The sequence below is a fragment of the Equus caballus genome, chromosome 1, assembly GCF_041296265.1.
Source record: "Equus caballus isolate H_3958 breed thoroughbred chromosome 1, TB-T2T, whole genome shotgun sequence".
Taxonomy (NCBI): domain Eukaryota; kingdom Metazoa; phylum Chordata; class Mammalia; order Perissodactyla; family Equidae; genus Equus; species Equus caballus.
The window spans coordinates 50,456,565-50,483,373 of NC_091684.1; the positions used below are offsets into that span (position 1 = coordinate 50,456,565).

At 37.7% G+C, this 26,809-nt stretch overlaps 1 protein-coding gene and 1 long non-coding RNA gene across 51 annotated transcripts in view; one reads left to right on the forward strand and one right to left on the reverse strand.

Moving 5' to 3' along the window:
• The window catches only part of LOC138916068 (uncharacterized), an 87,997-nt gene that overhangs the window by 53,089 nt on the left and 8,099 nt on the right, over positions 1–26,809 (forward strand). The window contains exons 2-3 of the long non-coding RNA XR_011422705.1: positions 22,941–23,121; positions 25,219–25,301. This is a non-coding gene — a long non-coding RNA (uncharacterized lncRNA). The remainder of the gene's footprint in view (positions 1–22,940; positions 23,122–25,218; positions 25,302–26,809) is intronic.
• ANK3 (ankyrin 3) overlaps positions 3,474–26,809 on the reverse strand; it is a 627,813-nt gene continuing 604,477 nt past the window's right edge. For 48 of the 50 annotated variants that reach the window (XM_070225383.1, XM_070225455.1, XM_070225362.1 and 45 more), the window contains 2 exons: positions 15,856–15,943; positions 3,474–4,898 (listed from right to left, as the gene is read on the reverse strand). In XM_070225383.1, the coding sequence (XP_070081484.1) occupies positions 15,875–15,943 (69 nt within the window). In that variant the 3' untranslated portion in view covers positions 3,474–4,898; positions 15,856–15,874. Of the gene's footprint in view, positions 4,899–15,855; positions 15,944–25,783; positions 25,835–26,809 lie in introns of all 50 variants that reach the window. The other 2 variants (XM_070225407.1, XM_070225393.1) reach the window with 1 other exon arrangement.

The window sequence follows — 26,809 nt, forward strand, 5'->3', positions numbered from 1 at the left end:
ATTTCTGGACCTTCTGGTCCTTTACCAACCCAACAAACACTTAGCAACACTGAAGTAGAAATCTTGAGGTAGCCACACTTTTTAAAAGTTTGGATATCATGTTTGAAAGAGAGGAGATGAAGCTGACTTTTTTCATAGAGAGGGTTCATGATGGATTCTCCACACTTTTGCATGTTTTCTCAGTGGTCTGTCAGAGATGAGGGTGAGAGCTATAGCCCATGTCCATGGGAAAGATGCCTAATTCGGCAGTGTGATTGATGTCCTGTTTGCTCTTCAGGTATTGGTATACCCAAACCCAATTATTTAAGACTTGGTGGCTAACAAGGGGATAGTGCAACTGGAAAGGGCTAGTGGAAGATGGTGACACAATCAGTCTTTGGTGAATGAAGTCATTAGAATCAAAAGTTGTGCTTTCCTTTGATTTCCAACTTGGTTGAGCCTGTAAAGAGAAATGGTGCACAGAGTAACATTTCCCATTTAGTGCTTCTCGCCCTCTGATGTTTGATTGATTGATTCATGTACCCAACAAATATTTATTGAGCACCTATATACGAGGTCTCAGGCAGTCTTTTAAGTACTGTGGATATGGCAGAGAACAAAATAAAGTCCCTGCCCTCAGGGTGTGCAGTCGAGTGTGAGGACCTGGTGGTGTGCCTCACATGTTGGAACTTTTTTGAAAAGCTGGCAAATCATTCCTTCTTAGCTTTCAGAATTATGCCATTGCTTGAGTTGGATGTGGCAGTTAGAAAAGAAGTCAGAAAAGAAAAATGGTGGTTGCGGATGTTAGGGGAATTAGGAGGGGAGGTCGTGTATTTTTCTGGGATATCAACAGGACGTTCCAAGGTGGCCCTGAGGAGCAGTCGGGCCAGTTGTTGCTTCTGGGGTACTTCCCATGGCCTAGTGGTTCTTCTCACGGCCTTTAGAATCCCCTGAGCATATTCATCTCTTCTTTGCTTTGGAACCTCTTTGGAATTGCTGAGGAGTCCTAGGGTGTCCTGTTGCAAATGCAACCCTCAGGGTGTTTATTCCTTAACTCTGGAAGCACCGAGGGATAAAGAATAAAATTTCTTCACTGCAATTCACCTAGTTGTACAAATTATTCACAGCTATCAGTCATTGAGTGTAGCAGATATAATGGTAAATTTTATTTTGCTCTATTTTGAACTGTCTGCATTTAATTCTATTAAAGAATTGCAAGCTATTATTAGTAAGGATGCTCATCAGAGTCCACTGTGTTATTTATTTATTTTGTATTGATACATGGTTAGCCAGGTAAGCATGTAAATAAATTACACCACTGCCTTTGTCTCTGTTATTAAAAAGCATTCTTGTAAAGTTTGGCTCAAATCTCAATGTTAGAAATGTTTACTTCTGGACTATTTGATCATCAATTCATGAAAGAGAAGCACTGCCATATGACTAGGAAATGACACACCTTTTAATATGCCAGGGCGTCTTTAACAAATCAAGAATACCAAGACTGACTCACATAGGAAGTTAGCTTTTGGACCACTGGCTTCTTCAGAGACTCAAGGGATGAGTTACCATTCCTGAGATTTATATTTCTAGGCTTCTCACATATCCCTGTCGTACAGCCAAATGTGACCTGATGCTCCTAATAATAAAGGCGAGCAAACAACTTTTTTTGTTTATTTGCAGCCGAGAAAAACCTCAGTCTTATAGAACTCCAGGATGATTCCAAAAGGAACATTGGTGGAACATCAGGATGCCAAGGCAGAATTAATAGAGGAAAGAAGGCTTATGCATTTAATGAAGTAGATCCCTTTTAGAAATGGTGAAATAACCCCGCACAATATATTGCCATAACTTGGCAATACAATAATAATACATTTTAATTTAACACTTTCAGGAATTTGGTAGGAATATAAAATGGAAAAACAGAGCAAATATCAAGAATCTATCAATTACAGTTTTGTTTTTCTTCTTCTTTTTTTTTTTTTTTACAGCAATGTCAGTCAAGGAAAAGCTTAAATACATTTTATAAGCCAGCAGGCCGAAGACTGTATTAGGAGTATATAGTGTATGCCTCCGTTCAGTCCATGCATCCATATATAACTGTATACGTATATATATGCAAATAAGATGTTGATTATCCTATTTGGGATACTTCTCTGAGTAAATTTATCAACTTTTGCTTGACCTGAAGTTTAAGCCATCATGTATCCCTAAAATCAAATTTTCAGGTATATCAACATAATATAACAAGCATCTATTACCCAGACAGGTGCACTTCATTGAGTTTCTAGTTTAGGATAAACACCTTTCTGTCACGGACTGAGTTAGAAATTCATAACTCTTAGGTGGGAAGTTAGGATACCTGGATTCTGATTCTGGTTTTACAAAGAGAGGCTTTTTGAGCAAGTTATTTTTAAACCTTTCAGTTTGCTCATCCCAAGATGATTTTGGTGCAGGGGTAGGGGTAAGTTTCATTTATTTGGGATACCATACAATTGCATCTAGCCCCATTCTTTATGCAAAGTAGCTTCTCTATGCATGTGTTCTGCATTGATATTGAATCCTTACTGGGAACAAGTCATCCCATTTGGCAATTATCTTTAATGTACAGGCAATACATGACGTTGCTGAATGGCTCTAAGCACCCATTTAATATTTATATGGAGACTGTTACTACCAAAGGCAGTACCTACCCCTAAAGTGGTTATGAGGACTGAGTTAATAAATGTAATGTACTTAGTCTGGCATATAGTGAGCATTCCAATTTTAGTGATGATGATGATGATAATTGCTACTATCACTAGTACTCTATGCAAGGCTCTGGGCTAGAATAAAAATTATTAAAACAGCCATGGTCTCTGCCCCTGCTGAACTTAACATGTAGTGTCCAGATTGCAAACTCTAGTGCCTACCAAGACAGTCATGCACACAAATGTAAGAAGTGGGGCTGGGACTGTGCTGCCAGGAGCCCACACACCTGGCTGCCGAGGGCAGGGACAACACGGCCCCAGCAGGTTGTTACCAAATCTTGCTTTTCAAGAGAAGTTCGAAATTTGGGTTATGATGTGAAATCTCCCAACTTCTAAACACTGACAGACAATAAATGTCAATTAAGAAACAACTGCTTTATGAGCTAAAAGCAACTGCAGGCTGGATGGCTCCTGGAGGTGCCAGTTTATAACTTCTGGACATGCCGGTTATAACAAACAGCCCCAATTCCCCACTTTCTGGGGGCAGCCAAAGCCAGATATGGGCACAGATCAATCAATCACTTGTCAGTTAGTCTTTAATTCTTGGCTCCTCCACAAAATGCACAGAACTTATTTAAGTTGGGAGTTTGCAGAGAAGAACTGAATGTTAAGGACTCTCTTTAGCGCCCCGAGAGGCAGGGGCACAAATAGGCGTGGGGAGGAGGGCTGCTGCCACCGGGGCTCCCCTGACGAGGGGTTAGACAATGACCTTTTGCCAGAGAACACAAAGACACTGTACAGCACATATAGGTGAAGAGTTTAACACAATTTATTTTATGCTTAAATAATCGACTAGGTCATCCAGTGTATGGTTTTTCATACATATGTCATTAGAGCTATGTGTCAATGAATGCTGATTTTATATGAATATAATCAACAAATTAAAGAATTTCACCAAAACCCAAATAAAAATGCCCTTTAAAACACAGCAGCCTTATTAACCTAATATGACACTGCTAGAATGGTTACAAATGATTGGCTTACTGAAAGGTGTCTACATCTTATAGCCAGTACACGATACGGTAATAATTTTACAGCGTGCTGCCATTCTACTAGCTAAGGATTTCGGTTCAGTCCATTTTAAATGCCCCAAATGGGGGCCTCTTATGAGCACCATCCACCTCTAAAGCGCAAGCATTACCCCCTTTTAAGCACTAACAGATAGCACCCCCCCGCCCCCTAAAGCAACTACTGTATAGGTTAATTTTTTTCATTTTTAGGTCATTTCATTGAAAAATTGGCAATAGCAACAAATATTAGATGAAGGGCTTTGTGTTTACAGATAAAATCTTCTGTGTTGCAATATACTGTAGTGTTTGCAAAATTGGAAAAGATTTAATCAAAATAAGGATACACATGCATCAAAATATTAGTATTCTGAAGAAAAGTTTTTTTCACAGAACTACAGAATTCCTCATTTTGGGAATTATTTAAATTTGCAGCAGATTTTAAAGATTTTTTTTTTTTTTTAAAATCAAGCTAGCAGTTTTGCATATACAAACATTTTAATTGCTAATATACAAGATCAGTGAAGACCCCCCCCCCAGAATCCCTCCCTCCTCTTCTAGGGTTGAAGTCACTTGAGACTCCTATTATGTTAAATGCATTTGCAATATTCTGTTTGTGTTCTAAGAGGCAGTGCCTTATCAACATTTATTCTATTTTTCTGTTAGAATTTATACAGTGTTATTATTTACAGCAAAACTATAGATGTTTTAAAAAAGAAACAAATAGTGTTTATACCCTGACAGTTTGGGTCCAAGAAAAATAAGGCGAGCTGTTGTGGATTTAGTAATTTTAGTGTTTCTCCGTGATTTGATCATTCCATCTCCTTCTGTCCCTTCTGGAGGCAGGAATTTCTTCCTTTTGTAAATGACACCAAATTACTTGAGATAAACTGTTAACAGCATGGCTTCTTGTATATACACTGCATTGCTAATTGCACACGTGCCAATCCTGGGAATGAAAGTGAATTTCCATGCTCTGTAAATTGGCTCATGCTAAATTAAAATGTGGGTGGTTTTCTTTTTCTTTTTTTTTCTTTTTGCATAAAAAAATCATGCCATTAATGTGTGGAAGCAGCAAACACACACACCCTTCTCCGTGAATTTTTACTTCCTGCTGACATATCTTCCATGAATTTCTCAATACTGGCAGTAAAAACACATGATCCTGTGGAAAGAGAGACAGTAGGTAGTGAGTTTAGGTGCTTTCTTTCCTTTTTTTCTTTTTTTAAAGAGAACTTGCCGAAGCCTTCCTTGCCATTCAACAGAAAAGCCTCAGAGAATGGGGGCCCTCTACTTCCTTAATAGGGTGGTTTTGATGGAGGCTATCTGCCAGGTGCCTCAGACAGGCCCTGAGGTGTACCTGCAAGCACTTTGAAGGCTGTGACCCTCTCTAGGGGACCCTGTGCCCTCCACAGAACATTGCTTACTGTATTTTGGTTTTAGAGATTGAGTCAGAAAGACCCTCTTCTAGTTCTGTCTCTGATGTTCGGGTCACTCACTCAGGCACTTGGGAAAGCCATTTACAGCTCTTTGGGCTTCAGTCTTATCTGTAAAATGAGGAGGCTGACAGAGGTGCTCTCTGAGATTTCCATCAACATCGGAATATCAGGGGTCTGAGGTTTTCATGGGCACAAAAGGCCAGGGGTAGGAAGTCAGGATAGAGCATCTCAGTCATATCTGTATGTTTTAGAATGTCTCTCACCTTCCGAAATGCAGCTAATCTTTCAAAAAGGGAGAACAGGGTCATTACTTCATTACTATGAAACTGCTTTTCCATATGCAAATTAAAATTAAAGAGCATGTTCTATTATTGCAAAGAATATTTTCCCTTCTCCTGCCCTACATCAGTCATAACAGGATAAATTAATTTTATTTGAGCTTTTTTCTGGAGGCTCCACTAAGAACATCTTGTCTTGCGAGGTAATACCTGCATAAAGTATCAGTGTTTTATAGCCAGTCTTAGCCCAAATAAATCAGCATTCTATAGCAAAGGTTTTCATACTTTTGTGCCCAGTATTGTTCTTGGTATAAACTCCTCCATAAAACAAAGTTCTTCCTATATATATTCCTTCCTCCTTGTTCAATGTGAAAAGGTGAGAAACTTGAATGCCTACCCAAGGCATTTCTGTAGGACACAGCCCCTACAAAAAACCTGAGTAGAGTAAGGTGAGAACAATTTTAGGAAAAATCCTGTTCACTCACACTTAAGCAACAGACTGATTTTGCAGGCCTAGGAGAACCTTTAGAATTCTGCTTTTGTTGGGGCCCAAGCATGGTCCTAGTGACCTCGAGGTTGTTTGCTTACCCCTGACAAGTTTCTTTCCCTTTACATGGATCACCCAGGGTATCTTGGCTTATGTAAACACGTTAGTACAGCACTTCCTCTGTCTGACCCACTATGGTTCTGGCTTCCTTTGCTGTATTGAGTGCTACTGACCTCCAGAAACATCGAAGTATCAATTCCTTCTGGGGTGATTTCAACACCTGACCCTCCTCCCATGCCTCTGCAGAGATTCCAAAGAAGGAAAGTGACCCATCTGGGCAGGCCATGGCCGAGCAGGTGGGCAAATCAGAGTAAGAAGATCAGGATTTTCTCACCTCTGTTTTTACCATTTACTCTTAATCTTCCAGGCACTGGGCTTCCGAGATGGCCCTATGATAATGTTACCACAGCTTTCCCTCTGTTTTCTTAGGGAGAATCCTTAGCAATTTTCTCTAGTTGAACCCTCCCCCTTTGTACAGCTTAACTGATAGATAATTTACATACCACACAATTCATCTGTTTGATAATTTTTAGTAAATTTGTATAAGATGTGCAATCATCACTACAACCAAGTTGAACTTTTTTGGTTTTGTGTCATATCTTCCAAAAACCAATTCAATTTCTTAGATTAATCTTACAATAAGAAGCAAGGTCTTTCTTTTATCATCTCAATGCAAGTGAACGTTATCGTTCTAGAAATAGTGTTTCTATAATTTTTTTAAATGCTACTAATTATGTGCATTTACATTCACGTATGATTTTGGGTGACAGTTTAAAAAAAAGTTGGGAGTTAGTTCCCCTCATAAATCTTTCTTGTTCTCTGTCATGCAATCAGAATGTGCTGGCCCCAGCCACACGGGGTGCAGGAAGGTCATTCATTGGACAGAAGACTTTATACTAAGTACAGTGTTCTATGAAAAGCATGAGAGCCTTGGCTGAGTGACTGAATGCCTGTTATAAAATATTGACACTTTCTGTAAACTGTGATGAGAGCGCCATCTGATGGAAAGGTGTGAGGGTAGGAGCCATCAAGATGACATTTCAGAAATAGAAGTTGAGTTGTCTTCCCTTTCTGAGTTTAGATAATGGATCTGAGATAGAAGTATCTGCATTTTAGGAATCTATCTTTGGGTTTTGCATGCCTTTCAAACCCAAAGGTAGTAGAAACCAACTCAGAAAACCAATCATTCCTTTTAGTCATCTCACTATAATTTTTTTTTAAGAAACATTTTAAAATATAGAAAAACAGCTATTCAATGGATTTTTCAAAAGCGGTTTATGTTTCATAGATAAATGTTATACTTTCCACACCACATTTTCAAGTCAGGAGTGTGCTTGAGTTAGAACCAATCTTTCCTTTCTAGGTCTACATATCAGTGATATTTAGCCCCTAGTGCCTAGCTAAACAAGAAAACCACACAACTTTAGCTTCGTATCTGAAGCTCTCTGCAGTTCAGTCCAATGAACATTTTCAGGCTTAATGTCCACTTCTCCCTACTGAAAGCTACATTTCACAATCTCCAGTGGTTCTCAAACTTGGGTGTATGTTAGAATTATTTGGGGGACTTAAAAAATCCCAATGTCCAGGCCACATCCCATACCAGTTTATTTAGAATTCTTAGGGGTGGAGGCTACCATCAAAAACTTTTTAAAAACTCCCAAGATGAGGGGGTGGCCCCGTGGCCGAGTGGTTAGGTTTGCGCGCTCTGCTGCTGTGTTTCCTTGGTTCGAATCCTGGGCGCGGACATGGCACTGCTCATCAAACTACGCTGAGGCAGCGTCCCACATGCCACAACTAGAAGGACCCACAACGAGGACTATACAGGTATGTACTGGGGGGCTTTGGGGAGAAAAAGGAAAAAATAAAATCTTTAAAAAAAAACCCAAAACACTCCCAAGATGATTCCAACATTCAACCAAGTTTAAGGGCCAGTGATATGTTCTACAACAGCGCTTCTCAAAGTTTAATGTGCATATCCGTCACCTAGGGATCTTCAAATGTGGATTGTGATTCAGTAGATGGGGTAAGCCCAGAAATCCTGCCTTCTCTAACAAGACTCCCAGGTGATACTGATACTGCTGGTCAGCAGACCACATGTGACGGGGCTGGAGGATGTAGACCACCTGCCAGTCATCAGCACACTGACTGCCAACTTCCTTTGCTTTGCTCTTGACTTTGTAAGCCTTTTCTGAGATGCCTTCTCTGTAGCTCATTGAGAACACAGAGAATTCATTACTCTAGTTCTTTTCTTCTCTTCCTAACCATCTCTCTCTTCCCTTCCCGTCCTTTCCCCTCTCCAGTCACAGAAGTCGTGGGGCTAAGAAGAGTTTTTCCTGCCCGTTAATTCTAATTACTTTATGTAATCATAATAAACTACAGTGCAATTTACAAACAATTCCCAGTTCATGTAGATTTGTTCTTAACTAATACCAATGAGTGAGGCTTTTTTTAGTTTATTCAGTTCTTGTGAGTTGTGATTTAAAAAATATCTGAGTTCTCAGGGCCAGTTTAAAAAACAAAAAAAGAAAATACTGATTTATATTTTGGCAGTGAAAGAAAAATATAACCCACTAAAATAATAAAACTTTATAGCTATTATTATTTAATGTTTCTTACGTGCCAGGCACTGTTCTTACGTGGATTAGCTCATTTAATCCTAATAAAAATGAGGTACTATTATTTCTTCCATTTTATAGATAAGGAAATAGAGCCATAGAGCTATAAAACAAGCTCGGGGTTGCACACTTATTACATAGTAGAGCCAGAATTAGAAGTCAGGCCACCTGACTCTAGAACCCTTGTTCTGTACCTTGAAGCTAAGGCTTTTGGTTAATGAGGGATTTTTTTAAAGGATCAGAAAAATAAACACAAAAATACTACATAAAAACATATCTCCTCCAAATGAATTCTGGAAAATATTCTGGAGGGCAGGGTCCTGAATTTGAAGTGAAGCAAATCAGGCCATAGCTCTGACTTCCTGGGAGCAGATCAGGAGATCTAGGTTAAATCCAGACCTGTCACTAACCACAGCCTCAGGGGTTTTGCTATCTCTCTGTCTCTGTTCATTCCTTAGTAAAGAGAAATGAGAATACCTATTTTACTAATTTCCAGGGCTACTATGAAACAAGTGATATGAAATAATTGAAAGTGTTCTAAAGTGTAAACCTAAAGCGTAAAACATCACATGCAGAGGATTTAGTGACATTGCTGTTCTAACTTCTCCCACTGTTGCATTCTAGCATCCCTGGTGGCTGCTTCTGTTCGTCCACTGGTCTCTTTAATCCAGGATCTTCAAGGTATTATTCTTGGCTCTCTTCCTGCCTCTCTTAATATTAGTAGTAATATCTGAACTTACTGAGTGCTTCCTGTCCGCTTGCCAGCCACTATTTAAAGCAATTTACATTCATTAACTCATTTAATTCTAACACCAGCTCTATGAGATATGTTACTCTTATCCCAATAGAGGCAAAGAAGTTAAGGCACAGAACTTGCTTAAGCTCACACAGGTAGTAAACTCCCTGGCTATTCCATCCCTTCAGGCCACTTCACTTCTCACGCATATACCAAAAAGGAGCACACTAAGATCTCTAGCCCAAGCTTCTTTTCCTAATCATCAACAAATATTGAGGGCAATGCAAATTACCATCTACAAAGCCTGCTTCATCACCCAGGCTACCTCAATCCCTAATTTTGTTCTTTTTGGTCTTAGGTTCTATGTTTTTGTTAATGATTTATGTACATGCTAGCAACGCTGATGTTGTCTTTAACTCTGTCTTCCCTCGCTCCCTATATAGAATTGATCTGGTTGTTATGCCTCTAAAATGTTCCTCACGTCTGCCCTCTCCTCTCCATTCTCTCTGCCCCAGTTCAGGCCCTTATCCGTGTCTCATAACTGAGGTCCTTGTGTTCAAACTCTTCTCCACTAACTTCCTCTACTACTACTAGGGTTACCTAAATCACATCTGATCATGTTATTCTCCTGCCACAAAACTTCCAGTGGTACCCCACTGTCTCCAGGATAAAGGCCGAAGTCCTGAGCACAGCACATATGACCCTCTATACTGCCCTGTCTCAAATCCTACTCTTTCTTCAAAAGCCAGTTCAAATATGCACTTCCAAGAAGCTTTGTAAGATCTCCTCTGTTGGAGTTTATTATTACCTCTTCCAGTGGATTCTCCTAGCATTTTCTTTGTATTTTTATTACAGTTACATATATTGATTTGTGTTTCTTATGATTCTGTTTGCTTCTTGGACAGGTAAAGTTATGGTGGGCAGGAGTTCCCTCAAATGAGTAGCAGACACTTAGGATAATGTCTTAAAACATTGTACTCCCCCTACCATCTACACAGTGCATGTCACAAACCTTTGCACATAGTAGCTAAGAAGCAAAGGGGCTCTAAATGGGCACAGTCATTTATTTACAAAAGCTTATATGCCAATCTACACTATATTATAGGAAAGTTTCTCTCATCCACTGATATTAAACTGCATGGACTAAAATATTTTGAGGTAAAACGAAACAAATATGTTAGAGGGTTGAGATTGAATATGTAGGCAATTTTAGATAAGAGGATGTAGAACAGCTTGGAGATCCCTCGGAAGGAAGAGGTCAGAGGCAACCTTTTAAGCTCTATTTTTCTTCAAAATGTTGTTCCTTGGGGCTCAATCCTGAGCCCCTTCTTTGCTCACGGTAACTTTCTCTCTAGGTAATCACATCTATTGTCTGGTCTTGCCTTTCTCTGGTATTCAGTAGTCATCTATTTAGTGATAACTCTCATATTTTTATATGTCCAGCCCCACCCTTTCCTCAGGTCTTCAGACTCATGTATTCAAGATAATACTTAGATGTCTCATAAGCACCTCACACTCAACAAGTGCAAGCCTGAATGCCCAATATTCTTCTTAGAACTCATTCCACCTCTAGGCCTTTCTCTACCATCCAACTGCTTAAGCCAGAAAGCTTGGAGTCATTCTTAAGTGAACCCTTTTTCTCTATCCCACCCCGTAGCTAATCCATCAAATACTGTGGATTTTCCTAAAACTACTGCCTACATCCTAGCCCAGCCATCATTATGGCTTAGTTGGACTACAGCAATAACCTCCTAACTGGGGACCTTCAGTTTATTCTTGTTTCCCCTCCAGTCCATTGTCTACATAGCCAGTGTGCTTAAAAAAAAAAAAGACCAAGTCAGGCTCCAGTTTAAAATCCCTCAAAGGCTTCAAATTCTTTTAGGATAAAATCTCAATCCATAATCCTCTGGCCTATGATGATGCATCTCTCTTTTCATCATGTGGCTGCCTCACCCACGACCAGCTCACTGGGATCTGGTGCACTGATCTTCTTTCATTTCCTCTAATAGGTTAGGTCTTTTCCCACCTCAAGGCCCTTGCATATGCTGTACCCTTTGCTTGGAGTCCTCTTCTTCTCTTCTCCATTCTTTTTATGATTGGTGCCACCCATGAGTTCTTAGCTTAAATGTCATGACTTCAGAGAGACTTCCCCAGTCTCCAAGTCCAAATCTGTGCCCACATTATTCTTTCACCGGATCTTGGACTTTGTATTTTTAGCGCTTAAATAACATTTGTCCCATCATCTCTTTCCTCCTTGCAGGCTGAGAGATCCAGAAAGGAAGGGACCACGGAGGTTTTGTTCACCATGGTATATCCAGGCTTTTCACTCCAAGCCAAGTGGAACATCAAATATTTTTTGAAGGAATGAATGAAATGAGTCAGCTTTTTGGCCTTAGATAAATTGTTGCCCCTGGCAAGCATGGGTACTGTTGTCACACTTGGCTTCCCTGTGGCGGTGAGATCCTGAGCATTTCCCCAAAAGAGGTTTGAAATACAGCTGTCCCACCCTCAGTACCTTCCCTTACCACAGCCTCACCAATCAGCCCTCTAGTGGTGTTTCTGAAGGAAACATCTGGAGATTATGGCTACCTTAAAAATGAAGTTTTGCTTTATTTTTAAAAACACCCAAAAAACGATGAGTATTTTTAGTGTGTATTGTATGAAGAAATTTATTACAGTTTGCCTTTGTACATGTATTTGATTCAAAATTTGCTTTTACATCTCTAAGAATCATCAAATACTATTGAACTATTAATATGAGTAATAGTTAAGAGCTAGGTTCTGGATAAGTTCAAATTTCATTCTTTTGTTCATCAGCTGTAGGACCTTGGATGAGTCATTTGACGTTTCTAAACTTCAGCTGCCTCATTTATAAAAAAGGGATAGTAGCACTTACTTGACAGCATTGTTGTGGGATTATATGAGGTCGTGTATGTAACAATGTTACCTAGTACCATGCATATAGTAATGATTTGATAGAATATGAGTATTATTCATAAATAATTGTAGAAAGACAGCTTAGTGTAATAGAAAGGGCACTAAGGAGAATATCAATAATCTTGAGTTCAAGTCCTCATTCTACCAATCACAGCTGTGTGACAGTAGAAATGTCATGTGACCTCCCCAAGTCTTAGTATCCTCATCTGTAAAAAGTGGCCTGACCTACACGGAGGCTTATTTGAAGGATTAAGTAAGACAAAAATGTAAAAGCACTTTATATACCATAAATCACTATATACTATGTGCAAAGCTTTATAAAGCCATTGACTTTTCCTTTACATTAAAAATAGGATCACTGTGACTCAATATTAAAGAAAAGCAGGTGCAGGGTTCAGATAGCTCAAAATTCAGCTGCTTCTAAAATGGGAAATAAAAATTTTGATGTCACCATCTAAGACTCAGTGAATTTTGGCAGCATTCCACTTGCTTAATTGTTCTGTTATTAAAAAAACAAAACGCAGCCAGCAGGGCTATAAAAACTCTCAATATATTTGCAAATTGATTTTTCCAGAGCACACATTCAATGTCCTGGAATTCCAGGCAGTATTCTTGGACTCATTTCCTGAGTTCACTTATGGAAGGTAAATACCACCCTGGAGAGGAAAATGAAGCTTGCCATCAAATCACTGTTCTTTCCATCTGACATATTAAGTTTGCTTTATGCTGAAGTTATTTTCACATTCACATGAATTACTACCCAGGTTTCTCTCTCCTTTGAGTGGTGTAGCAAGTGAGCCAAGGCTCTGACAACTTCTTTACAGGGTGCATTATTTATTATTTTAAAGCCTCTTGTATATTTAGTGACCAAGTCATTTCTATATTAATTCATGCTAAAGGACCCTGGAAGCATAGCACTGTCATATATTTTTTGGTGTCATTTATTCATAGATATCAGGTATATGTTACTCTAGAAAAATGGTTCAGCTGATGTGGGTGACCTTTTTGGTTCTTTCCCACCCAGAGTCTGAGTCTGACTGAACAAGTTGTTAACTTCAAGGGGCATACTAAAGCTGACTGAATTCTCTTCTAGTTTCATTTCATTTATCACTTAGAATTGCTTGAAGAGACTAATTCAAGGCAGCAAACTCATGCTTAGTGTTTTATTATCTGCTATATATATATATATATATATATATATATGTCTTTCACCAGCTTCAGTGCTAAGACATGCATAATAGGTGGAATACATTCTAGATACTGCTACACTGATGTCATCCTTAATTTTCTTATCCCTACCCTTGTCATCCAATAAAAGCAAGTCATGTTGATGTCTCTTGATTCAGCCTACCTCTTACCATCCTCACTGCCTAAGCCAGCATCTGCAATAGTTTAACAGGTATTTTTGCTCATCCATTATTGTCACCTCCAATTCATTCTCTGCCCTGCAGCTAGAGTGAGTGATGCAGAACATAAATTGAATCATGTCTCATCCTCGCTAAAAACTTACAGTGGTTACCCACTGCTTTTAGTGTAAAGACCAGAATCCTTATAGAGCGGCTCATGAGGCATGAATATTCTGATCTTTCCTATCTCCAGACACAATGGCAAAACTCTTCTGCCAGCTATAGTGACCTGCTCTCACAGCTCCCACTGTCTTGTTTCTTCCATTTCTGGCCTTTGCAGAATGCTATTCCCCGTGCCTAGAAGGCTACTCCAAACACTGTCACATCTCCCACCATTCCTGCAGCTGGGTCCTGTTCAGCCTTTAAAACTCAGCTCAAGCATCACTTTCTCAAGGAAACCCTCCCTGTCACTTCAGACTCAGGCCAAGTCTCCAGCTAACATGGTTGAGTGTGTGGGCTCTGGAGGCAGCCTGTTTGGGTTTGTATCCTATTCCCGCCACTTTTTATTTAGGTGATGTTGGGCAATTGTGGGCCTGTTAAGTGGGGATGATAAGGACACCTATCCAAGAGAGTTGGCTGTGAGAATTAAGTGAAGAGTGATACACTTGGGAGAGTATGTATATTAGATATTATCATTTCCAGAGTGCTCTGCAGTTCTTAGTTTTCTCAATGCTATTAAATACTGATGTGATCAGTTAGTTATGATTGGTTACCATTCAATCTCCAAAACGTAAACTCAGCGAGGGCAAGTACCATGCTTGTGTTGTTTACCAATCATTTCTCAGTGCTTATGCAGAAAGCCTCAGAGGAGAAGTGAAATAAATCTTTGAGTGAATAAAACAAATAATAAGAGGTTTTTTTTGGGCGGGGGGCACTAGGGGAGACTGATTCAGAACTTACTGGGCCACAATTACCTCACATACAAAATTAGAGGCAATGAGACTAGATGATTGTTTAGTTCCTTACCTCAGCACTCCAAATACCAGAATTTTGGTAACTGGGGAACAACAGATGGACGAAAGTGAAAACTGGACTCTGTTCACTCTGTTACTTTGACCAACAGGGCTAAGAGAACTGTTGATGAACAGCCCTAAAGAAATCATCCTGCTTCACCTTACAGAGTTATGGAGAACTTCTCAAAGCTCTAACTGCTTTTTTACCCCAATGGCCTTCCTTTTTTTTTTCTTTGAAAAATTTTATTTATTTATTTATATTTTTTTGAGGAAGATTAGCCCTGAGCTAACATCTGCCAGCAATCCTCCTCTTTTTTGCTGAGGAAGACTCGCCTTGAGCTAACATCCATGCCCATCTTCCTCTATTTTATATGTGGGACACTTGCCACGGCATGGCTTGATAAGCAGTGCACAGGTCTGCACCCGGGATCCGAACCGACGAACCCTGGGCCACCTAAGCAGAACGTGCGCACTTAACTACTGTGCTATGAGGCCGGTCCCCCAAATAGCCTTTCTAATTGTAGCTATGTAGAAAGCAATAGGACAAAGTAAAATTTAGAAAACAATGTTAAAGGAAAATATCTATGAAGAAAAGTTCAGACAAATTTAAACAGAGCTCACTAAACATTTAACTTAAAAAACAAACAGGAGTACCATTAACTGCAAAGTTAACCATTAACCTCTTATTTTGCTTTGATTTATATAAAATGTAGTAGTATATAGGGATTTCAGTCATTTAATTTAAACTTGGCAACCACTATATTTCAACTGAAATTATAATCTCAGAGGCTGTTCTGCTAAAATGGTGAAAGGATGGATCAACAGAAACCTCAAGAGTACATTTATAAGAATTATTTGTTGCCATCTAGTCTTCCTGTTAGATTATATAATGCTACTGCATTTTATACGGAGCCTTTACTCTTAGAGGAGACTCAAAAGTCACTATTTACATTTACTTCTGCAAATGTCATTTACATTTAAATTCTAACTAATTTGTGAAGAGAAAGTTTATGGACTGTGAACTAAAGTTTTAGTGTGTATATGTATGCATACATAAACACAAAAATACTCCAACAACTTCATACTGGATATTCAAAGCTGGAATTCAGTGAAAAAGAGAGGAAGGGGGAAGATCTGAATCACTTATTTGGTGACAATGGAAGTTTCACAGCAAGTTAAGTCCTACTGTTGTTGATATGAGCACACATCACCTTGACTGACGGTTTACTGTTATGAGTGGCTCTTCTTTTCCACCTGCCGGATTTCTTTCTTCGTCTTCACCTTATAACCTTCTCCCTGCTTTAAAAGGAATGTACACGTTAACATTTCATGGCTAAAGAGTTTTAGTTATAAAGCAGTTCCCATTCTGGTCCCTTGAGGCTGGATTAGGATAAGTGAAACAGTTTAAAGCACTTTGTCACTTCACGTCCAAAAACACATAATCTATTTAGCGTAACCATACAGCTTAGTGTCATCAAGGCAAGCTAGAGAGCACCATCAGAATAAATACAACACAATTGTACTTCACAATAATTCAGTAGGTTAGTGATAAATCAAAAAAATGAGCAGCCTGCAGTAAGCTAGAAGAAATCATCACTAAAGCTCTCAAGGCACTCAAACCCCAATTATAAAAAGTATTAGTAAGTTATAAATTATGCCTTTTTAAGCCAGCAGAATTTTAAGTGATCTGTTATAAGAAGACTGAAATTTCTCAGTAAAGCACTAATCACGAACTAAACACCATGGAAATGCTGTTGATCTGAGGGACTTCTTAATTTTTTTTAACTTGTAGAGTTGCTAACACCCTCCTCTTACTCCAGACCAGGCAGGCATCCGTTTTCCATAAAACAAGACCTCTCTTCACTACGCACCAGATCACACTTCTCTGAGAGCAAAGTTGTTGCAGAAATACTCAGCTTTTGCCCTATTTATAATGGAAAACACAGTATCCCTTCCAATTTTCTGATTTAGTCCTTCCGAGAAATTTGCAGTGTATTTTTTTCCTTATGTAAACACAGGCTATTGAAGTTTCTATTTTTAAATTGAAGAGGGTAAAAGATCTGACACAAGGGAAGAAATGAAAAATAACCAGAGATGTTGTCTCGGGAGATGGAGATGCACTTGCTGAGCTACACTGAGTGATGAGTTTGGTTCTTTAAATGGCGCGTTGGAAACAGGCTGTTATAAACCCAAAGAGGAGAACCCTTCTCAGGTTAAGATGGGGGAATTCAGGTTTCCTTGTCAAATATACTGGAAAGGGAAAATGTATAGCTTTGATGGAAGGACCTTGAACTGAGCTTTTTGCCATTCTAACGTTTAAACCCCATGCATTTCCTGGAAACCAGTGCACTCCATCTGTGTCTCAGGCAGGACTTTGGCTGAAGGTAAGGCACTAGGTGGGGGGTGGAGGCACTGCCCAGGGGTTTGGTGGCGGTGGAGGGTTTATTTATTTTCTCTTGCACACTTGAACTGGCACATTCTGTGAAAACTCTGAAGACAGTAAAAATACATAATGTTAAAGAATGTTAGAAAGAAAAGTCTTTTCTTTGACCCTGATCAAATGCACACGATGTCAAAAGCAGCAAATGTTTCAAGCTGCCACACCACAGATGCCAGCCCGTTAGCAGCGTTTTCTAGAGAGTTCACAAAGCTTTTATCCTCTACTTCTCTTTGGCATTCCCTTTCCATTACCACGTCATCATGTTTTCTCTCTTGTGGGATAACAATTCGTCTTACTACTTTCCGAGTGATCTGTAGGAAGCAATAATGAAAGGTAGAGATTTTTCTGTTTTCTGCGTCAAGAGGTGACACTACAGATAAACAAATGGTAGAAAATCTAAATTCCAAGAGAAGCATGAAATCCCAAGGATGATTACTTTTCTGGTGATGAGGTTGCCTTCTTCATCAGTAAATTGTTCTTCTGTGACAGATTCACCAGGAATGTTTTTTGCTTCCTCTCCCTAAAGGATGTGGCATAGAGATTAGCAACATACTAGATGGGCAAATCTCCACACCAACTCTATACACCACACACATGCTCTGTGGAATGTTAGAAAAAGAAGGTATAAATTCTGCTTGCCACTCCAGTGCAAGAGGAAAACGCTGACTCCACTGATGGTTATTTAGCAGTCAATAACATTCAAAGCATTAGATCTCCAGTCTGTACAGGAACGATGGTTAGCAACAAACTCCAAGAAGGAAGAATTTGAAAACACGTAATTACAGAATGCAGTTACACATTGATAGACAAACCACAAGGTTTCATTTGTTGAAAAAAAATTTAGCCAACGACTAAAGCTCTACTTAGATCATCTCACCTTGAGTGCAGTATTTCTTCATTAGTCCTACCAAATCGCTGAATCATTTTTGAATTACATTTTGAATTACATTTTGTCTAATTTGAATTAAGACAGTACCTTAGTTGGGGCATTAAATTTATCACCCTTTGTTTCATTTAAAAAATCATTTACTAAGGGTAATATATACATTTTTTGAAGCACTATGAGAAAAATTCAGGGTACAGAGAAAATCTTACCTTTCATAGGTCTTAAATAAGAATATGTTTGATGAAGAACATAGTTTCAGAATACTATCTTCAAGTGAAGAAGTCTTATGTGATAACTGATTAATCTCCACTGCCACAGACAAAACACACACGCACGCACACACACTCAAAAACCAGTACTGAAGGAATTTAATAGTATCTTTTGTTTTGTGACTATCTGATTTAGAAGGGGAAACTGTCGAAGATCTTCCTCTGATGAGTTTTGAAAAATGGAATAAATTCTTAACTCTCCAAGGTGGGCTCATATTTTTCTCCTCATAGGCAGCTTGGTAGATCTACATGGCTCCTTAATATCTCTCTAATTAGCTCTATGATTGTATAATAAGAAAAACCACTCAGAGAACAAAAATAGGACTGTATTTGCATTACATCACCTTCCTCACTGGTCTTCAACTTTAGGTTAGTGCTGCTTACAGTTTTGGGGAACAAGAACAAACATCTTAAGTGCAGATGTATTCTAGGGACCTAGTGACCTGTCAGTCAAACTTCTTGTTGAAAAGGTAACCTGGATAATGTTACAGTGCAGTGTACACTTGTGGGATTTTTTTTAGGAAAAATGGCAAATCACAAAGAAGATAGGTGCATTTCTGGGAGTGTCAGGAGTCCAACTCTTTCAGTGCTACGTCATGGAAGAGGAAGTAGCTCTGATACTTTTGTCAGTGCCAGCCAATGGTGAGAACAGTTTATGATTGCTTTACGTCACAACCACTAGAAAAGCAGTTCTGGTTTAAAATGACACAGTAAAGACTGTAACACTACGTTATTTTGCTAACAAAATTCTGTTTTCATTCTTTTTTCTTTTAACAAAGTGACTTTGTATTCTTAGACACTGTGGGCTAATAGGTTGTGACGAGTAGGATGTATGACTCATTTTAACTCACTGTGGTATACAAGTGGGATGAAAATAGAAAAAGATGTTTCTTGGTGCTTATGTTTATTTCACCTCGACTCTTGCTTATAATTAGTTTCAGTTAGCACACTTAGGGAAGGAAATTGGGGAAACAAAGAAGTCTGATGCCTAAAATGCATTAAAATCTGCAACAAGTTTTTATGGGAGTGTTATTTATATGGTTGATATACATTTGGGAAAAAAATTTCATTTTATTTTAAAAGGCATAAAGATAGCAGAAAAGCCAATAAAAGGTCATGAAAGTCTTCACTATAGTTTAAACATGAATAATAATTGAAATGTTTTTGAGCTAACTCTTGGAAATGTCCAGCTCTTTGAGTGTTAGACAATTCATGGATCCCAGGAAAACCTAGTAAAATTGAATCCTGTTGGATAGGTTATGAATGGACCCTTTTGTGGGGAAAGATGCCAGTTAATCTTTAAATTGTTTGGACAGTCTCTGAAAGGAATATGAAGTAGGTATATTTATAAGCTTAGCGAATACACAGAAGTATATTGATATGTATTAATAGCCTTAGGAAAAAGCAAAGCCCTTCTTATAAATAACAAGCCGTATAGGTTGTTGAGATCTACTCTGGTATATAGGCATTTTTATTGTTCCTGCTGAAAATTCATAGTGTTTATGTATAATTAAAGGTAAAGATACATCTCTTAATCTTAAATGGCCATTAAATATATTCAATTAGTGCTTTTAATAAGGCCAGAATCAGTTGCCTGATTATGTAGAAGCTCACTAAATTGTGGAGAGTAGCTAGGAAAGACAGTAAGGAGTCACGAAATAAGTTTTTAAAAATTCATCCATCTTTAATTCTGTCAAATATATTAGAGACCAAGTAATACCCAGGAGAGGTCTTTGGGGCCTCTCTTTAATGACAGAAAATAATTTCTAATTAGTTTCTAAATTTATTGAAAACAGTTTGTACGTTTAAGTTAAAATTTCTCCCCGGTCTTGTTGATAGCATTATTTTTGGCAATCCCTCCTCCCAACTTTTTTCTTCCCTATTTCAAAGGAAAATTACAGCACATATGGTGTCACAGTATCACCCCTGGTGGCCACCTTAATGAAGACTAACTGTACTTCCCTTTGGATCCCTGCTGAAGCATTGCATTTTAAAATTTTTATTCCTGTTTTCTTGAATTTTTGAATAAAATGAAAGAATAACAATATGAAATGTCTCAGTTTGCTTTGATGTACACATTAAAACTTGAACTTTCTAAAAATGAGATGGATATCATATATATATATGTGACATAAGTTAGCAAGTTACTAAGCAATATGTATAGTATAACTCATTTTTGTATTCTGGCAAACCCACTTGCTGGGGATGTGTGTGTACATGTACATAATGTACACGTACATTTTACATACATATACATGTTGATATTTGTATATAAAAACAATCTGAAGCTTGTGAACAGTGGTTACCTCTGGGAAATGGAATGGGTAAATAGAATTTTATATATTTTGAATTGTTTGATTTGAGGGAAACATATATGTAAACTTTTATTTGGAAAGTCAGAAGTTTGGAAGTAGAAATAAAAATAGTTATTGGCATCTTACCAAACTTCACAGTTGTTTGGCGGTGCATTAAAGTTTCTACCTTTGTAATTACTGAATTTGCTAAGCAAATAATGTAAACAAGCTCACAGGACTGGTTAATTTACTTAAACTGCTTCCAAGCGTGTGAAACCACTGTGATATTATCAAATTATATAGAAATAAATGGATATGCTTATAAAATTTAAAAATCCCAAAACAAATGTGAGAGTTTGTTAACTTGAGTCATTCCTTAGGGACTGGGAAATATTAAATGTAAAAAATGAATGAATCCACATATGAAATTAAAGAGAAAAATCATACTTTCACAAATGGCTAAGGAGACGGATCTGCCTAGACTTGTGGTAATGGAATCCTGAGCACACCTACTGCTTCTGTTGACACTTCGCAGCCAAAGCTAGTTCTGGGAGGGATGGAACAACCCCAAAATAGTTTTCAGCTCTTCAGATTCTAAGTGCTAGGGGGATTACTATGGCAAACAGTATAAATATGTCCAAGGTTGGACAGCCTCCAGGAAGTAGGTCAAATTCCCAGCATTCCACCCCCATTAAATAGTTTCCAGGAAAGAAAGCCAGTGCTGCCCACTTCTGTGCCACTGGAAAGGTCTAAATGGCCAGGTGCCTAATTTAATCTAGGAAAATTTATTCATTTTTAATTTGTTTTGGAAGAGAAAGAATATAGTATTGTGGAAAAGTAGGTAGAAGGCACTTCACTAGAGGGCTAGGGATTAGGCTCTGGTCTCGGAACGGCTACTGCCCTGCTGTGTGATTTTGGATAAATTGACTCATCTCCGATCTTGGTTTTGTCATCTAGGAAAAGAAGTGATTGTAGTCTCGATGATCCCTCTAGGTCCTAACATTCTCATTTATATTTTTGACAGAGATGGTTCCCATGTCACATTTACTGAAAACTACTGCAGTCTCAAGCTTTGTTACATCAGAAAGATACCAACATAGGGAGTAAAGAGAAAAGCAACTCAAGTGTGATCCTTTTCAACTGCCCCAAAAATCTGAACAAAAAAAAAAAACAGAAATAGAAGGATTCCTATATATGTAATTTATAAGGATTTTTTTATGTCCATAGCTTCCAATGATAATTATAGCTATTCTTTAGCTTTTGGTTTCTCCGTCACATATAAAAGACATTTCTCAAAGGTTGTTTGAGTGATTCTATTGTTTATACAATACCCTCCTCAGTTACAAAACCCATTCTCTGATGATTCCACTCAACCTCCCTAAAATTACCCTGACTTCAAGAATTGGAGACTTGGGGAGAACACAGACTCCTCTGTTTTATGAAGCCTAGTGTATTTTGGTCGTTTAAACTTAAGCTCTTAATGTTATGTATAATTAATAATATATTAAGCTCAAATATATAACTCGCTCACTCTAACAAAATTACTTGAAAGCTAACTTGCTAATGCATGTCTAGAATTCTAGGAGACCAAACAGGAATAATCCTCACTGACTTGGGGGCTTTGATTGATGTTTTTATTGTTTTGGTTTTGTGTTCTCCAGAGTAAAACTTCTTTACTGTATGCCTCCCACTTTTTTTTGCAGAATTATGTTTATTTTCTTCTGTCCTGTGTAGAGGAGAGTCACCTTCTCTAATGGGCAGATACTATGAAGGAATGGAGGCAGATTTGGATGCAACATGAGTATGTCATATGTTTAGCATAAAAATCAAGTTACAAGACAGTACGGTAGTGTGCTTTTTCTAGATGTGTCACTTTAAAATCATTTCTTAAAGACATTGATTATGGGAATAGCAAAGCCTGGGCAAAGAGTATGGCTTTAACACCTTCAGAAAAACCAAATTATGTATTCTTGCCCCTAATCCCAGGAACATGTGGGAGGTGACTGAATATGAGGATTTTGTAGATAGCAGCTTGAGTACTGGCAAATATGCTAGACACCAGTAAGTAATTTGGCTTGCCCACAGAGAATTTTCAAAGAAGCAATTCATGCTTTTTTTTGACAGCTGCCTATTGAGCTCAGAGTTGATGTGGGGATAATTTAAGATTTAGGCAAGCACTTATTTTCTTCTCTAATGTTCCCAGAGTATTAGAAAAACTTTACTAGAGCAGATTTGGCAGATTTTCTTCTCTTCTTTCCTCTGAGCTACATGCAAAGTACAGGCAGCAGGATTAAGAAGTTTTGGATACTTCTCTGCTCTCTGTTGGGTCTCCTGACACTTTGGAAACGGATGATAAGTTTGATAAATGGTTTTCAATAGATATTTCCCTTCCTTTCCTTCTCTCCAGAGCTGCCAACCAAGGAGCCTCAAGTTATTTGGAGCACATTCAAAGCCCTGCGTATTGAAAATGGCTTCCTAGTTTTCTGCACTCAATTATTCTAGCATCAAGAAAGATTCTCTAAAGACAGGGTAATGAAGACAAGCAGCGGACTGCGAGAAGCAGTCTGCTGGACCTTACCGTGTGTAAGGTCAGTGTTTCAAAAGGCCTTTGTGGGGGAAATCGAGTTTTATTTATAGTGTTCAACTGTGCTGTAACAGGGTGGAATTATATTTTTCACTTCCAGTAAAAACTGCTTCCTATACTTAAAAATACAGCCTGATTTTTTTGTATGTTAGTCAAGTTAAAAATCTATTTCAGAAGTTTTTGCCTGATTTGCATTATGTCACATACATCCAAACCAGGCTATAACTCCAAATTCTCAGTCACTGATTGATAATGAAGAACCAGTTTTCACTTAAAAACTGTTAAGCTAGTAGGAATTTGAGACTGAGGAGGGAGCCTTTTATTTCCTTCATTCTCTTTCTCCTTTATCTTACCTCACACCTCATTACGGCCTCTGAGGTTTCAACTGAACGTTTCATTTGATATGAACTATTCCCTCACCAAGATAGACTCTTTGTTCAACATATAAGACTTCTCCAGGGAAAGCTGGATACAAATGCCAAGAATTCTCAGATAAAATTACAAGTGCCACATGTCAAACACAGGCCTAGACAGAATGCTCACTACCATGCAACATGACTTCTTCCTTTTGGTGGTGGTTTTTATAAGCTTTCAAATGTGCAAAGAAACATATACAGAGCTGCTTAGTTATCAAGCATGCTGAATTTTCAAAACTACAAGAAAGGACTTTCTAATAATACAGCAATTCCCTATAATGATCCGGCTATAGGATACCTTTATAATCAAACGCCGGCGAATAACTCGAGTAGTGACTCTCCGTTCTTCTTCTGAGTTTGAATCACTCTCACTGTCTTTCAAGTCCTGATAAATGCATTTTTAGTATAATTTTACCATCACATTTAAAACAAAAGACATTCTGAGAAGGGAAATCAAGAAAGAGTTACTTTTACTGGTTTTCCCCCCTGAGGAAAATCATGATGTATATTTGTGAAAATCTTAAATTTAAGTGGAAGAAAATTTTGAACAGGATTCTAAATGAAATTAATCTTTGTATGTATATATGTGTATATATAGTAATCATATATAAAGTAACCATATGCAGGTAAAGATCACAGTTAGTAAATTATAAATTATTAAAAATAATTATGGAGGCTTTGTGGCATGTGAAACTACATGCTATTAATTATTAGTTTGAAGAAACATTAATATTCATTTTTAAACTAGTTTTAAATGTATATATATTTGACTTAAATGTATAACCTTATAGTTCAGGCCATGTTTCACTTGATCTACAGAAAGAGGCATAGTATTTCTGATTTGTATGAAATTTTGGTCATATTTGACAATTTTATCAAAAGCTATCTTAAACTTTATAAAAAGTAAAGAATTTTTATCTGCATAATTTGCCATATATATTTATATCAGAAGATTTTTATCAGCATAGTTGGTACCTAACACATAATTGGTACTGTTTGTTCAAATGAATGAAAGAATAATGTAAAATATGTTAAAGTTTGAGGCTTTATTTTAAAGAACTGTTATAAAATTAGAATTAAAAAAAATTTCACAGACAAGAATATGGTACAGACAAAAATACAGTAATTGCACAAAATATTAATTTTTAAGCAATAAGGAGAGGAATAAGGAAAAACTACCAAGTGGCAAACAATTTATAACTCTAAGGGAAACATATCTTTAGCTTTTGCTTAAATATAGTGAAGAGTATTTACTGAATGATTTCATTTCTAAATTTTATGGTGGGATTCTGAAAAGAGTTCTGGTATTTTATTTTCCAAGTTTACTAATTATCCCAAATTTGCTAGTCTCAGAGACATAACTTGTAGTTACTATCTATTGGAAAAATCAATGGCAGTATTGGTAAAAATAGGAAAAAAACAAGTAAAATTGTTATGGGAGGTGTGTTAGCTAAGATGATTTATGAAATGTTAGTCAAACAAAGTAGGCGATTTTTCACCAAAGGTAAATGTAACAAATATTTTTAAATGTTGTAGTAACATCACCCTTAACTTTGTAGGAAATTTCATCTGAACAAAATACCCTACTGAATAATATGGTGTCAAAAGGAAATAGTTTCCAAGTTTCTTACCCTTTGCAAAGATTTTGGCTGCTAAATTCCCTATTACTTTTAAATTTTTTTTAGAAAAGGATTGTAAATCAAGACGCTTAGAATGATCTAAGTATTGTGAAAGGAAGTCCTGCAATGGCTCAAAAAGGCAGAAAAAGGTAAGAGGAGCTCATATTGTGAAAGAAAAGAACTACTGATCAGCACTCAGGGATTAATAGATTAGATGAGGCAGAACGGAAAATTCATCTGAATTATCCATACATGGACTCTTAAACTGGGGCAAAGTTTTCACCTGGGTAAATTTAAAAGCAGCAGAACATATGTTAATGCTAACACTAACAGCAAACCTAGATGTCAGTTACATCATAATCCTATCAAGAATCATCTGAGACCAGCCCCTTACAGAAAGAAAAAGTGGCCATTTGACCAGTGTTTCAGTTTCCATTTTCTCCCTGGAGTCTCTACTAATCTTAAGGTGAAGGGTAGAGAGAACATGGTGGTAGAATCTTGTTCAGGGTTTCTTATAGAGAATTCTCTAGGAAATGGCAAAGAGGGTAACTAGGAGACCAAATGGAATTTTCTCAGTACTCCTTGTCATGGCTTGCTGCATGGAAAGAGGTGGAAAATAGCAGAACTTTACCTTGTAGCAGCAGGCAGTCATCCGTGTAAGAGCCGCACCCGGACTTTTGACCTGATTTTTTAGGGGACAAAAAGGGGGCTGTTTTCTGAGATCGTATATCAGACGACCTAGTTGGTTGCTATTGTACTATGGCCGCAAAAGAAACATCCTGACCATCTTTGGCTTTCTTGTGAGGTCAGGCTCATATCTCCCAGATGCTTTAACTCTATTATGAATTTTCATTCATTATGCCTTTATGCATTGGAATAAGACCAGTGACAAATACAAAAGGCACAAACTCATTTATAGGACATCTCAAAAACATTTTCTAATCGTAATTATTTTCCATTACTGATGAACTCAACTGATTGTCTATTCAGGGTTAAGACTTTCATTTTCAAACCCTCTTTATGCCCTCTCCCTGGTTCCCCAATGGCCAAAATGTATGCCCATGCACACAAACAGAGTGCTTACTTATGTTTATATTATAATTTGACTTCAGAACTTCTCTATTGATTTTTAATAGGCTTCTTCAGAATAAATTTTCATAGTTAAAACATCACTATGTTATTGCTTCTCCTTATATTTCATGGGCTCTTTTTAAAATGGAATGTTCCATCCGAAGTTATACTGCTTAAATATACTAAGAGTTAACTAAAAGACAGAAATCAATATTTGAAACCACATTTGTCAGGAAGGAAGTGAAAGAAAGGCCCCAGAATTTTACTTCCTCTCACTTGCCCTCCTAACAAGCAGGGAAATGGTCAAAAGACAAGCCTGCAAAAGGAGAAGGAAAGGATATGATTAGTTGATAAGCTGACAACTAGCTCCTGAGTGATTGGGAGTTTACTGTAAGTTTTCCTAAACCTCAAATGAATCACAGACTCATTATTTTACAACAGACTTGTTTTTTCTACTAAAAACACTGCGGTATCTTAAGTAAACTAGATGTTTTAGGGAAAACTGCAAGTGCCACTATTCCAAAGATGTATAACTCTCAATCTATGTCTATTGCATAGTTCATGAAAAGACACAAAAATTGGCAGA